The following is a 13,664-nucleotide window of genomic DNA, read 5'->3' on the forward strand; positions in this document are numbered from 1 at the left end:
ACAGCAAGACATAAAGAATAACACAGAATCAGCAAGTCTCGTTGCTTTCTGTTTGTTTGATAGAAAAATTATATTCAATGTATCTTTGCTTATATTTCTAGTTCTTTGTCATTTTTGCAAGCTATCTGTGGCAAAGATTGTTAGAAATTAATTGAACTGTATGATCAAACCAACCCCAGCTTGACCCATTAGATCTGCATTTTCTTAGCTTTCCCCTGGGTCTTGGGGGAAGAAGGCGGCTACTTTATTCAGAGACAGTCACCCCTGAGCAGATGTGAAGTGCTGCTTTATTCTCACAGTTAGGCTCTTAAGCAGAGGCTGATTTAAGTGACTTGTTAAAGTAAGGTCCTTAATCCTTGAAGTTGAGGAAAAGCCCTTTGGAAGATGGCAGGTCTCCTGGCTCATGCATGTTCTATTCCCAAATAAAAACTGATAAAACAATGGCTTGCTAATCTCAACCATGCAGGACTGTTTGGAATTCCCAGTGTGCAGCAATGCCAGGCGTTTGACCATCATAGCCAGGCTGTGAAATCACCTCCACTGCCCCAGGTCACACGAGGAAGCCCTCTGGGCTCACAAGCAAAACCTGTGATCGGACCATCAGTGGTACAGTTAGATCAATTTAGATGCTAGACTTAATGATCTTATGAGGGGTGTCACTCTTTAGGTGGCAACAGGTATTATTTTTCCTACTTCAAAATGTGCTCAACCAGCCTTCCCGGGTCCGGGGTCCTCCTGCTCATCATACGGCACGAAGCCCTGGCCTTCTGCCCCATGATATTTGTGTTATAAAACGTTACAGGAGTCTATCAGGTAGTTCAAGGACAGAAAGGTGCAAAGAGCATTGAAAGTGGGATAGTATAAGGTAAAGGTAAAGGGACCCCTGACCATTAGGTCCAGTCGTGGCTGACTCTAGGCTTGCAGTGCTCATCTCGCTTTACTGGCTGAGGGAGCCGACATCCAGCTTCCGTGTCATGTGGCCAGCATGACTGAGCCGCTTCTGGCAAACCAGAGCAGCGCTCGGAAACGCCGTTTCCCTTCCCGCCAGAGTGGTACCTATTTATCTACTTGCACTTTGACATGCTTTCAAACTGCTAGGTTGGCAGGAGCAGGGACTGAGCAACGGGAGCTCACCCCATCGTGGGGATTCGAACCGCCAACCTTCTGATCGGCAAGTCCTAGGCTCTGTGGTTTAACCCACAGCGCCATGAGTGTCCAAATAGCATCATGGGCACAAGTCATCAAGACCATGCAATAAAAAAGATGTTTGTTAGGGGCCCATTGTGAATGACTTGTTTCTAGGTTTCTTTTGACAGTGATGCTCCCTTTGCTGCTCAGGCTACTGTCCCATCCATCAAGCAAAACAAGCACATTTCTTAGCAACTTATCTGAGTCTCTAGTAGATCAATATTCTTCTCCTGATGGGTTTAGACCCTTCCAAGCTAATTCACATATGTCTTTTCACTCAAGACAGCAAAATTGTTCCACAAAGAACGCAATGCTATCCCCAACAATGGCTTATAATGTTGCAAACTCAGCAGGAACTAAATAGGCTCATCACAGTCTCATGCATTGCCTACTTGCTTGCAAACAAATTTGGCAATGCACTATGTGTTGCATACTTTAATGAACTTGTTGACAATCATCATTCTAAAGTTTCCTAACTGATGGCTAAAAGAACTTTATTGAACAAGCGGGATATTCTTGCATCAGCTGGGAAGGTTACACTGCATTTGAAAGCTACATAGAAAATATTTTGGGGAGAATCAGCAGCAGGTTTTTCAACTGCCTTGGGGGCTCTAGTGAGATGCTGGGCATGTCTGATCCACCATTCTCCACCTGCATACTTGGAAATACACACCTTTATTTATTTAATATCTCACCTTTTTCTCCAAGGAGCTCAAGGTGGCATACACAGTAATCCCCACAAGAAACCTGTTGTAGTCACCCACTGAGCTTCATGGTTGAGTGGGGATTTGAGCCCCAGGCCACCAGGTCCTACTCTGGCACCCTAACCACTACACCACACCCCCCCCAAGGCCTCCAATGTGCTCTCATCCAGCAGGAAGCTGAACCATTTACCAGCTCCCCTGCAGCTCATCACTGGAGCTCCCAGAAGTGGGAAGCCAAGAACATTTCTTGACTATTTCTAGGGATGGCATTTTCAGTCCAATTCAAACAAAAACAGTGTCTTGTGGCACTTCAAAGGCAAATGTTTTTGTATTTATGTGTGTGGACTTGAGACCATTTAATCAGATGGATGGAGTATTACCTGGCTGGTATATGCACACATACAGGGAGAGAATGTTAATTGTACACTCAGAGGGAAATAAAATGCAACAGTTGCACTACAGCTTAAAACGATATAGAATAATTGCAGTGGCCATTTATACATTCAACGCTGTTGAGGATAACACAAATATCCTGGCATAATACAGTAACTAACGTTGGTAGAAGAATAAAACCCCATGATCTAAAACCGAACTTCCTGGCAAGCGCCAATTCAGCAGTTATTGCTTGCCGCCTTTATCTCCAAGGAGCAAAAGGCGACGCAGGCGGTTCTTCCCCTCCCTCCTCTTTAATCCCCACAAGAGCCCCGTGAGGAAGGCCGGTCTGAGAGGCCGCGGAAAGGCCGACGCCCGAGGAGACCCACGCAGAGCCAAGAGCACTGCGCAGGCGCAACGGCGCGGGCCAGCAGTTGCCCCGGTAACAGAGCTTCCTGCTTTTCCAAAACGGTCCTCGCGGAGGCGGAGTCAAGCTCCGGGCTGGGCCAATCGCAGCTCGCAGGCGGGAGGAGGGGCGGGGGCGGGGCTTCTCCCGGAAGTGCCGCCTGCCCCCGCCGTTTCCACGGCAACGGTGTGCTTGAGCGGGAAGCGGCCGCTCGGGGAGCCTCCGGGGGCGGCGGGAAGATGGTGAGTCTGGCGGGCGAGTCCGGCCTGAGCTCCGGCCCCAGGACAACGCCGCTGGTCCGCCGCGCAGGGTTGTTGACTCGCAGGCCTCGTTTCGCTTTGCTCAGTAAACCCAATTCCGAGGGGCGGGGGGTTTATATGGCGGCGCTTGGGGATTAAAGGGGCGCTTTTCCAAAGCGGCCTCGAGAGGGTCGCCTTTGCCTGGCGAAAAGGCTGCGGGCGAGTTTGAAGCCCTTGCCTTCTGAACTGCTCCCCCTTGCGCCCCCTTTCTCCGCGACGAGACAGTCTCCCTTTGCTTCCCTGGGGGACTTGCAGTGCTTGCAACTCAAGGCAGGCGAGGGCCCTGTCCATCTCCACACGTTGTTTTTGTTTAGTCGTTTAGTCGTGTCCGCCTCTTCGTGACCCCATGGACCAGAGAACGCCAGGCACTCCTGTCTTCCACTGCCCAAGAGTTATTGAATGAAGCCTAGATTTAATCTCTGAGTGGTAAAAATTTGCCTTGAAAATGAGCAACTCCCAAACTGCAGATCTCTCATTACTCAGTGTCAGTCAAAGTGTCTTAGGCTTTTCCCAATAAAGGTTTTTAATCTAAATATTTGGCAATGGGAAACAAATACTCAGTGTTGAATTATGCGTGGAAGGGGAGGGAAATACAAGCCTGATATTTGCTACTACATCTCTTGTTGTTTAGTCGTTTAGTCGTGTCCGACTCTTCGTGACCCCATGGACCAGAGAACGCCAGGCACTCCTGTCCTCCACTGCCCCCCGCAGCTTGGTCAGACTCATGCTGGTAACCTCGAAAACACTATCCAACCATCTCGTCCTCTGTCGCCCCCTTCTCCTTGTGCCCTCCATCTTTCCCAACATCAGGGTCTTCTCCAGGGAGTCTTCTCTTCTCATGAGGTGGCCAAAGTACTGGAGCCTCAGCTTCACAATCTGTCCTTCCAGTGAGCACTCAGGGCTGATTTCCTTCATCCTGTCCATCTCCACACAGGGCCACTTAATTTAGCAACCGGGGGCGGGATCTTCAAGAGCCACCCCTCTTTCTCCCCCAGCTGCCTCGGAAGGCGAGGGCGCCAGAGTTGGCCTTTTCTAGATGATCTCAGCAGGCAGCCTGCGGAGAGCTCCCTTCTGACGTCTAGGGTCAAGGTTGCCCTGGTTGTGCCCCTGCACTTCTTCTCTAGGGCCTCAGTAGGGTCTTGCTAGCCTGACTGACTTTCGGATGTAGGAAGCTGCCTCATGCCAGATCCGACCTGCCCATTGAGTCCAGTCCTGTCTGCTCTGTGTGGCAGCTGCTTTCCAAGCCCTCAGGCTTTCCCATTCTTTTGAGACCAAGAGACCTTCTGCATTCAAAGCAGGTGTTCTCTAAGCTATGGAACCTCTGGCTAAGAAGAGAAAATGGACAAAGCTGTTTCTGCTCGTGGGCTATGACACTGCTTTGTACACAAGCAATCCCATCAGCCATCTTGCTTAGTATGGTCTACTTTGACCCTTGCTGCTTGATCCTTTATGCTGGAGAGATTGAATCAAAGCAGCAGCTTTGATCTGAGCCAATTGTCCCTCCCATGATGAAGTGTGATTGCCACAACCAGTGTCTGCACTTGCTGCTGCTGGCCTGCCGGCTGATGCATTTGGCTCCCAGCCCTTGCCTGAATAACTGGAGGCACATTTATGGGTAATCTTCTTGTTTTCTAAATGGCACCAGACAAAAAGAGGAGGTGGTGCCACCCTACATGTCTGTCTGTTCTGTAAGTGCAACTCCCAGTGACAGCACCCCTTAACTTTTGGGTTGTGTTGGTGATATTGTGTAGAAGAGGAGAAGGGCACCATGCCAGTGTGAGCTATCTTTCCAGTAGGATGCTGGGGGTCTCCGTCATGGAGAGACCTTGACAGTGCTTTCCTGCAGCCATGAGAATTCTCCCATATCTGACTCCCTTGCAGGCGATGGCACGGCAGCGGGGCGGTCGGGCGCAGCTGACAGCGGCGCAACAGCTGGATAAGAAACAGCATGAGGCTTACTTCCAAGAAATGAGGGAGCTGGAGCACATGAAAAAGGTGCAGCGCGTTCATCAGCTAGAGGTGATGTGGGAGGCTGAAGACCGTGTTGAGGAGAAGCGTCTCGCACGGCTGCTCAGGGAGGAGGAGCATGAGCGGCGCATGGAAGAGGCTATTCAGAGGGTGAGTCGGATTGTCTGAAGGCAGGGAACTCCTCCCCATAATTAAGATCCTGATGATCTGTTGCATATTTGGTGAGTCCCACTGAGTACACTTGCTGAATTTTGTGTTCTAAACTGCAAAGGGAAAATGAGCATGGCTGCTCAGCAGATTTGAAGGGAAGAAGGGCCACAGGCTATAGGTAGGTTAGTGACAGTGGTAGGCTGTGATTTATCTCTGGGAAACATGAAACAATTATAGTAATGTTTCACCTAACAAACAGCCTGGCTGGTGGGGCGGGAGGGTGGCTGTAGGTTCTGCCACCCCAGAGACTCCCAGGGCCTGAATAAGAACTTGATGCTCATGGTTGGTTGAGGCATCTTGCTCTTAGGGCTGAGCTTGCAGCATCCCAAGACATCCCTCCCACCTCCATGGCCCCCAAAACTGGATTCCAGGTAGTGAGACAGCTTATACAAGCTTGGTAGAGTTAGTAACAACCTGGCAATGTCTTGTGTAATGAAAAAGTGTTCAAGCTGAATATATGGGTCTTATGCTACAAAATGTTGATGAAACCTTTCTGAATCTGCATTGCGTGATCTTTAAAAACTTTTCAGATGTTAGGCTGTTGCTTAATCAGAATAAACATCAACTTTGTGCTCACTCTAAGATTAATACTGCTGAAATCTATATCTTCTTTAAAAATGCCAATGTAATTGTAAATATATCTTCTGTCAGTTCAGCACAGTTTAGTACAGCAGGGATCTGAGTGAAAGTGTTCCAGACTGAAGGTATGCAAATAATTTCCATTCCACTGAGGTTTTTAAAGGATTATTGCAGGACACACTAACCATTTCTTTAGAGGCACACTGAACTATCAGACAGTTGCAGGATAATAGTTTAAGAAAATCTAGGCTTTCATTTAAGTTCTAGAATCCAATTCTGATTTGTTAAATTCAATTTTGTGGTCAGGCAGAAGAGAATAAAAGGTTGAAGGAAATGGAGTTGCAACAGGAGGAAAAACTGGCAGCTGAGTTAGCAAGATTAAACCATGAGAAACTCAAAGATGAAAAGATGAGACAGCAAATAAGAGAGACCAGGTATTTCTTTCTTCAACTTTATAATCCCACATAAAGTTGCAGCTTCCCTAAACTCTAACTGTTATGTTTTTGAACCTACCTAATGCTTCTGTTTGATGTCAGAGTTTAGCACTGTTGGGGGCATCATGGCAGATGAAGATAATCTCTGTGGTGTGGCGGCATCTTCTTCTTCCTCCAGCTAATAGGTGCCAGTCTAGTGGCTTGTCAGAGTTTTAGCATGAACACACTGGGCTGGTAGAAGCATTCATTTTAATGTTATCTTTTAAAACTATATAAATGTGTTTAAAATCAGATTTGTAAAGTGTCTGCAATGAGAGGTGCCAAAGAAAAGAATGAGAGGCAGTTTTCAACGCGTTTCATACTTTTTGTCAATTTGGTTTCTAGTATTGAACTTCGGGAGCTGGAGTTGAAGCTGAAATCTGCTTATATGAATAAAGCGAGGGCTGCCCAGATTGCTGAGAAAGAAGCTATAAAATATGAAAAAATGGTAACTGGCTTTATGGACTGTTCCAGTCTTGGATCTGCTCAGCGTGTGTGTGTGTGTGTGTGTGTATGACAACTGACTGAAAATCTTGCTTGTTTGGAAAATGGATTGGTCAGCTTAGTTAGATTTTGGATAAGCCTAGCCCTACTGTTTGTTTTCATTGGGAATTTATGGTAAAGGGTAGGAAAGACATTTAATTAATGACAACAAAAATGTTTAAAATCATTTTCTAAATTAAAAATTACATTTTAAAAAGGAGATTTATTTTGGTTAGTAAGAGCAGTGTTTTATTCTACATCTTGATATCTTCCACCAAGCTAAATCAATGACATGATGCGGACCTAAGCGTGCTTACTCAGGAAAAAGTTCCACTGAGCTCAGTAGAGCTTATTCCCTAGTAAGTGGGTTTTCTTAAGGATTGCAGCCATAACAACCATGCTTGCTTCTAAAGGCAGTGTGGGGCAAACCCCTCAAAGCTGAATTCATGCAAATAGTTTTAAATGTATAGCAAATGGTCTACACAGCACTGCATTGTTTTTCAAAGGTCAGCTCTCCAAATGTGATAATTAAAACCTTTCAAGCAGCATGTTTCTAACATGTCTCTTAGTGGGCTTTATCCAATTATGCCATATACAGAGTACACATATTGAAATCAATGGACATGACTAACGTTTCAGTTAAGCCAGATTTAACCCATAACTAGGGACGTGGGTGGCGCTGTGGGTTAAACCACAGAGCCTAGGACTTGCTGATCAGTAGGTCGGTGGTTTGAATCCCCAGGACAGGGTGAGCTCCCGTTGCTCGGTCCCTGCTCCTGCCAACCTAGCAGTTCGAAAGCATGTCAAAGTGCAAATAGATAAATAGGTACTGCTCCGGCGGGAAGGTAAATGGTCTGTCTGTGCGCTGCTCTGGTTCGCCAGAAGCAGCTTAGTCATGCTGGCCACATGACCTGGAAGCTGTACGCCGGCTCCCTCGGCCAATAAAGCGAGATGAGCGCCGCAACCCTAGTTGGCCACGACTGGACCTAATGGTCAGGGGTCCCTTTACCTTTACCTTTAACCCATAACCCATAACTATCAAACAACTTTGGCTGCAATTTTGAACCAATTACCATGAAATAATCTCTTTTGAACTCAGCAGGTTTTACTTCTGAGTAAGCATGCTCAGGATTGCACTGTTAAATAAATAAGTACTACATTTTAGGAAAAAATGCCACTGAAATGGTTTACAATGCATCAGATTTGTGGTTTGGATTTCTAGTCACCCATCCTAGCTTTCAGTTGCTTTTTACAAAGATTCCATAGCCCTTAGTAGCTTCATTTTCATAATTTTATTTCCATGTACTGTTAGTTTAGCTGAATGGATGCAACAGTGTGTGTGGAGAGAACTATTTCTTGGTGTCGCAGGTGGAAAAAAATGGATAGTTCCTAGAGGGCTAGGTTAATAGGAGATAAATATATGTAAATAATACTGTTCATCAGCAGTCCACAGTGTCCTTTCACTGGGATGCTAGTCTTCTTTGGAGTTTGTTACTCCATTCTTCAATTTTTTTAAAAAAACAGATTAAAATCTTTTCAGAAGGATGATGCAGAAATATACAAAGCAATGAAGGAAGCACAAGAAAAGGCAGAGGAAGAAGAGAGGACGGCTGAGGCAAAGCGGAATCAGGAAAAGCTGCTTTATCAGCAAGAACTGGAAAGGCAGCTTGAGGACCGAGAGAGACGGAGGCAGGCGGCCTATGAGGAGTTCCTCCGAGAGAAGCTCTTGATTGATGAAATTGTGCGAAAAATCTATGACGAAGATGAACGGTTAGTTTGACTTCCTGTGTTTATGTTTTAAACTTGTTTAGCCTTACTGTTTGCACTTTGAGTTTTGCAGTAAAACTTGCTTGCTTCTTTGCTGCCTGTTAAATGTCACAAAATGTTAAACAGTCTTGGACCTAATAATGCATAGTAAGAAGTAAGAATTTTTCTCTGGTCTGAGGGGTTCCTTGCTTTATTAATACTTCTGGCTCATGGCTCCTCTGTCCAGCCTGTCCTGTGCTCACGAGTGATGGCAGACCTGCTGCTTCACAGTGAGCAAGTTTTGGATCTGGTGGCTCCTACCTCAGAGCATTTGAACTTGACTAGAGGACTTTCAGGCTGTGACAGTCACTTAACTGGGAAAGTTGCCATGAGCACAAAACGGCAGACACTGGAGTGTCCTTAGCTCCCCGGGGGATGGCTGGGTGTGACACATGAAGAGCAGGGGATTCTTAATTATCTGGGTTACATTTAGAAAAGTTACTAAAGTTTGAGACTTCTCCATAGAGCAAAACAAGGAAGACTAGAGAAAATGAGAGCAACTCAAAGGTTCATAGAAGAATTTAAAAACGACCAAGCTATGAGGAAGAAAAGGCAGCGTGAAGAGATGGAAGAGGAAAACAGAAAACTCAAGGAATTTGCCAACATGTGGCAGGAAAGAGAAGATAACAGGATGGCAAAAATCCAGGAGAATGAGGAGCGGAAGCAAAAGCTCCAGAAAATGGTATTGAAATGCCTCTTAAATTTCCTTCCTTTGATATGAGAGGCAGCAGGTGCCTAAAATCTCCTCCCTCTCCATGACAGCTTGAAGAGGCTCTAGAAAGGGAGCAGCAGGAACGGGAAGAACTTGAACAAATCCGTGAAGAGCTGTATTTTGAAGAACGAGAAGAGGAAAACCGAAAGAAGGAGATGGTAAGTGACTGCAGTTTTTAGTCTTGTTGTGGGCCTGCACAAGAGAGTTTAGTAGAGTTAAATAATAATAATTTAAAAACACATTCCCCTGCCCCCCCAATTGCCCTCCCTGTGAAATAGCAGCTTCAAGAGCTTTGTTTAGTTAGTTTCCATGGCTTGTTAACCTCCACTACTTCATATTGCTGCAGACATCTTTGTCTTCCTTAAATATACCCCCTTCACGTAGACAAAGCAGTAGCCCTTTCTGTACTTCCTTCTTCCCAAGGGACAGTATTTCATCCAACGTGAATTTGTGAGGGTGTTTTGCCCAAGGGCCACGTGACACTCCTCTCCAGGTCTTGCCTGTTTGAGGAGGAAGGCTGCACTTGCCCCAGGATCCTCTCTCTTCCCCATCAGGTCTCCCCATGTCTCCCAAGACTGTCTTGAATGACAAGTTATCGCAGTATAAAGGTATTGCAAGGTTTTCCAATCTGTGGTCCATGGACCATCAGTGATCCACAAGCCCTCTATCAGGTGGTCTGTGGCATGTCTCTGAGGAATGGCGGAAGTAGCAGCAGCAGCTCTGTCATTCTTAGAACCTAGTGGTCCACCTGGAAGGTGTGTGGGATGGGCTGGAAGTGATCAGGGGAGAAAGCACTTGAAAAGGGGCGGGGAAGATTAGCAGCAAAGATAATGTGAGGCTACATTTAAGAGTTTAATCTGGATTCCATAAAAAATCATACAGCATGTAGTGCAGTGTGTTACATTTGCTACAACATGCAGAAAAATCATTAAATGGTCCTCCAAGACTCTCAGCACTTTTCAGGTGGCCTGTGGAGAAAAAAGTTTGGGAACCACTTTATTGAAGGTAGTAGTGCAGGCAATTCCTGGGGGTTGCATTCTGGGTCATTGTATGCATTGGTGGAGTGCACATAAGCCCGCCTCATCCTGTTATGCCCCCATCACACCCTCTTCTGGGTCTGAAAATGGCCCATGCATACAGGGTGGCACATAAAACGGGAGTTGCCTGTATCTTTCCTAATTGTTCACCCTGTGAACTGGCAGTATTTTTTTTTTTTTAATGACTGTTGTATGCTGTACACTCCTTCCCTGTAGGAAGAGTTGGAGAAGAAACTTAGGCAGCGCCTGGAATTGCGCAAAGCGTACGAAGACCAGTTGGCCATGAGGGAGGTGATGCGGCAGGCCATGAAGGAGGAGGAGGAGGCCTTCCGCCAGTCCATGCTGGCCAAGTTTGCCGAGGACGACCGTGTTGAGCAAATGAATGCTCAGAAGCGAAGAATGAAGCAGCTGGAACACAGGAGAGAAGTAGAGAAGCTCATTGAAGAGCGGAGAAAGCAGTTCATTGCAGACAAGGTGAGAAACTGGCCTCTTTTGACAAAACTAGCCAGAGCTAATAAGGCAGCTCCAGGTTCTGTACACAACATTTCAAGTAGGGCAATGCATGCACTTTTATAAACTAAGAAAATCTTTAATAAAAAACATTGCAGGGGAGGGAAATATTAGAGCAACCCGTGGCTTTAAAGCCAGAGCAGAAGCATTTTGTTTTTCACAGGGCAAAAATCTCCCATAGCTTCATGAAATTGGGTTTTGAACTAGAAAAAGGTAATACATTTTTATTACTTCTGTATAGGAACGTGAACTTGAAGAAATGCAACTTGAAGAAAGAAGGAAAGGCATTGTTAATGACATCATTGAGGAGGAGCGGCAGAAACTGCTTAAAGAACACGCAGTTAAACTATTGGGATATCTTCCCAGAGTAAGTAGAGACAAATGCAGCTTAATGGGGGTGAAATAGCAGCAGCAGCAGCAAAGTTCCCTGCATTAGGATACCCAGGTAGCATTTAACATTGGAGCAGGGGCAGGCAGTCTCTCCCATGGCCAGCTCTCATCATTCACATGGAAAATCTATGTGGATTCTGGTGAAAAACGGAATTCTAATCGTGCAAGACTGAAGCCCACATTCACCTGTCTTGAAGGACAAATGAATAAGGCTTAGAGTGGGAAGGATGGGAGAAAAAGTAAAACTGAATGACTGAAACACTCTTTGGGGGTTTGCATTGAACAGGGAAGGGAGAATGTGCAGTGAGTTCTGCTCTCTCAATGATACTCTGCACACCAGGCAAACACCTTGTTAGTCTGAAGGGGGGCTGGCTTACTTGCATGTAGGGTTTCCAACACTGGGACAGGAGCCCTGCACATTGGCACTTCGTCTTTCACACATGCAAACTGAATGTCTGAAAAGAGCTTGAGTGTAAAGGGGGAAGGCGGGGGGGGGGGGCAATGGCATGGATAGGGTGTTTAACATTTGTTTATTTGTGAAAGAGAGGGGATTTTGGAGTGGAATCTTGTTTTGATTCTGGGACAAAGTGGGGAAGGATGGGTTAGTAGAGAAGGCAGGGCAAACCTGTAAAAGATGCTTCCTCATGTATATTTACTCAGAGTAAAGCCCTGCTGTTTTAAAACAAAATCTTTCACTTTCCCCCGCTTCTCACCCTTTCACCCCTGCATTCTGAATATGGTGCTCTAGTTGTTTTTGTACTCAACTGCTGCCTTCCCTCATTTCTCTTTGCCTTCCCCAGAGGTCCCTCTGTGCCCTTGCCTGTCAGTCCCCCTTCAGGTTTTGCTGTTTCTGTCTCTTCACCCCCTTCTCCATCCTTCCTTGCTGAATTTAGTGGCTGCAGTACATAAGGTTTTCCCTCTCCTGGAGCAGCTAGAATGGGAGAATCTGATAGTCTGGAAGGGGCAAGGCTGCTTTGAGATTTATTTTCTCAAAATGCAAAAATCTTACAGCCTTGACCCCTGCTTCCACTAATCCAGAACTTCATACTTGCATATTACAATGCATCACTATAGTGGAAGCTTATCACCAAACTCCAGTTTGGTAAACAGTGCCATTGCCACTTAAGCAAACTAGTTAGCAGGATAAAAAGAATTAAATGCAACATAGAACAAAGCACAAACCATTAAATGTTGTGCAAAATAAAAAGTGTTTGAGAACTTTACTGTGCAGGCTAATTCTTACAGACTTCCAGTAACTACAATCTTAAAATGCCTTTTATGGTGTCATATTGAATTGAATATTGTTCTTTGTGTGTTCAGGGAGTTCTTAAAGATGAGCAAGATGTTAACATGCTGGGAGAAGAATTCCGGCAAGCTTATCAGAAGAGAAAAGACGATGGGCCAGCACACGACAACTGAGACCTAAGTTTGCTTCAAGAAGTATTAGAAGAAGCCCGGGGACTGTATATGCAGTGTTCTTACTGCTAGGTAATTTTTGCCTCTAAATCATTCCATGTGTCTTTCAACTGCCTTGGTTTTTATAGTGATAAAATTATTTCTGCAAAAATAGCTACTTTCGTTTGCATTTTGTGCTTATGCTGGAAATGGGGAGATGAATTTATCTTCACTTAACAGAAATGAAGTTGTTGCAAAAGTCTGATAGCTTCAAGTGTGTTTACATTAAAAATGCTTTAAATTCATATATAGCTAAAACGTCTACAGCTTATTTAATAAGTGATTGGAAATGTACTCATTTATTTGTGCTTCTGTGGAGGGAACTGTGACATGGGAGTAACCTTGCTCAGAAGCAGCTCTTGTTATTTAATGATGGACAGGAAACTTGGAAAATAACAACTTTATTGTGAAAAACAAAAAGGCTTTACTAGCTACTGATGAAGTAACTCATAAACTTAAGGGAGTCTTTAGCGTCAGCGGAATATGTGAAGCTCCCCAAGCTAGTCTTGGTAAACTGGAAGACAACAGCAGTCGTCAGTACAATTGCTTAAATGGAGGAAGATGAACCAAATGGCAGCTGGCAATAACAGTGGGGAGGAGACACCAAACAGGAGCTGATACTACACTAAAATTAACACATTCCAGTGTCTGAGAAAACTTCAGTGGATTTGCTTTGAAATATGTTTGTTATTTTGAGCCACCATAGTGCTGAATGTTAATTGTGTTTCTGTCCATGTACAGTGTTGAACATTAAGAATTTCCCCATTCCAGGGCTTTCATAAACTCTTCTTCAGTGAAAGAAAGCATCTTTGCAGATTCAATGTGCATCTAAGGAAAGGGAAAAAAGCCATTAATAATATAGCTACATGAAAAATTTAACTCTGACAAAATTTACCTTATTCCCTATTTTAACATTTGTAAAGTCAAAGTGCAGGTGAGAAGGAAGCTGAGGCAACCATGTATCCTTCTGTTATGTATGAGTTTCTTCCAAGCATGGTGTAGGGGGCCCCATTTATACTGAATTCTAAAACTGGTTCTCCCCCTCTAGACCAGCTCCATCCATTTCCTACTT

General features: G+C 45.1%; 2 protein-coding genes across 5 annotated transcripts in view; one reads left to right on the forward strand and one right to left on the reverse strand.

The window, feature by feature from the left end:
- TEX9 (testis expressed 9) overlaps positions 1 to 13,664 on the reverse strand; it is a 119,095-nt gene that overhangs the window by 78,454 nt on the left and 26,977 nt on the right. For 2 of the 4 annotated variants that reach the window (XM_079953354.1, XM_079953352.1), the window contains exon 12: positions 12,978 to 13,420. The exons of the other annotated variants lie outside the window; for them this stretch is intronic. In XM_079953354.1, the coding sequence (XP_079809480.1) occupies positions 13,343 to 13,420 (78 nt within the window). In that variant the 3' untranslated portion in view covers positions 12,978 to 13,342. Of the gene's footprint in view, positions 1 to 12,977; positions 13,421 to 13,664 lie in introns of those variants that run through there. 4 annotated transcript variants of the gene reach the window in all.
- Positions 2,798 to 12,837, forward strand: MNS1 (meiosis specific nuclear structural 1). The gene is made up of 10 exons (XM_079953366.1): positions 2,798 to 2,912; positions 4,851 to 5,087; positions 6,033 to 6,160; positions 6,545 to 6,647; positions 8,223 to 8,452; positions 8,954 to 9,170; positions 9,251 to 9,358; positions 10,454 to 10,711; positions 10,989 to 11,114; positions 12,458 to 12,837. Exons 1-10 carry the CDS (start codon positions 2,910 to 2,912, stop codon positions 12,554 to 12,556), a joined length of 1,509 nt encoding a protein of 502 aa, XP_079809492.1. The 5' UTR covers positions 2,798 to 2,909; the 3' UTR covers positions 12,557 to 12,837.

The sequence above is a fragment of the Podarcis cretensis genome (genome assembly GCF_951804945.1).
Source record: "Podarcis cretensis genome assembly, chromosome: 14".
Lineage (NCBI taxonomy): Eukaryota > Metazoa > Chordata > Lepidosauria > Squamata > Lacertidae > Podarcis > Podarcis cretensis.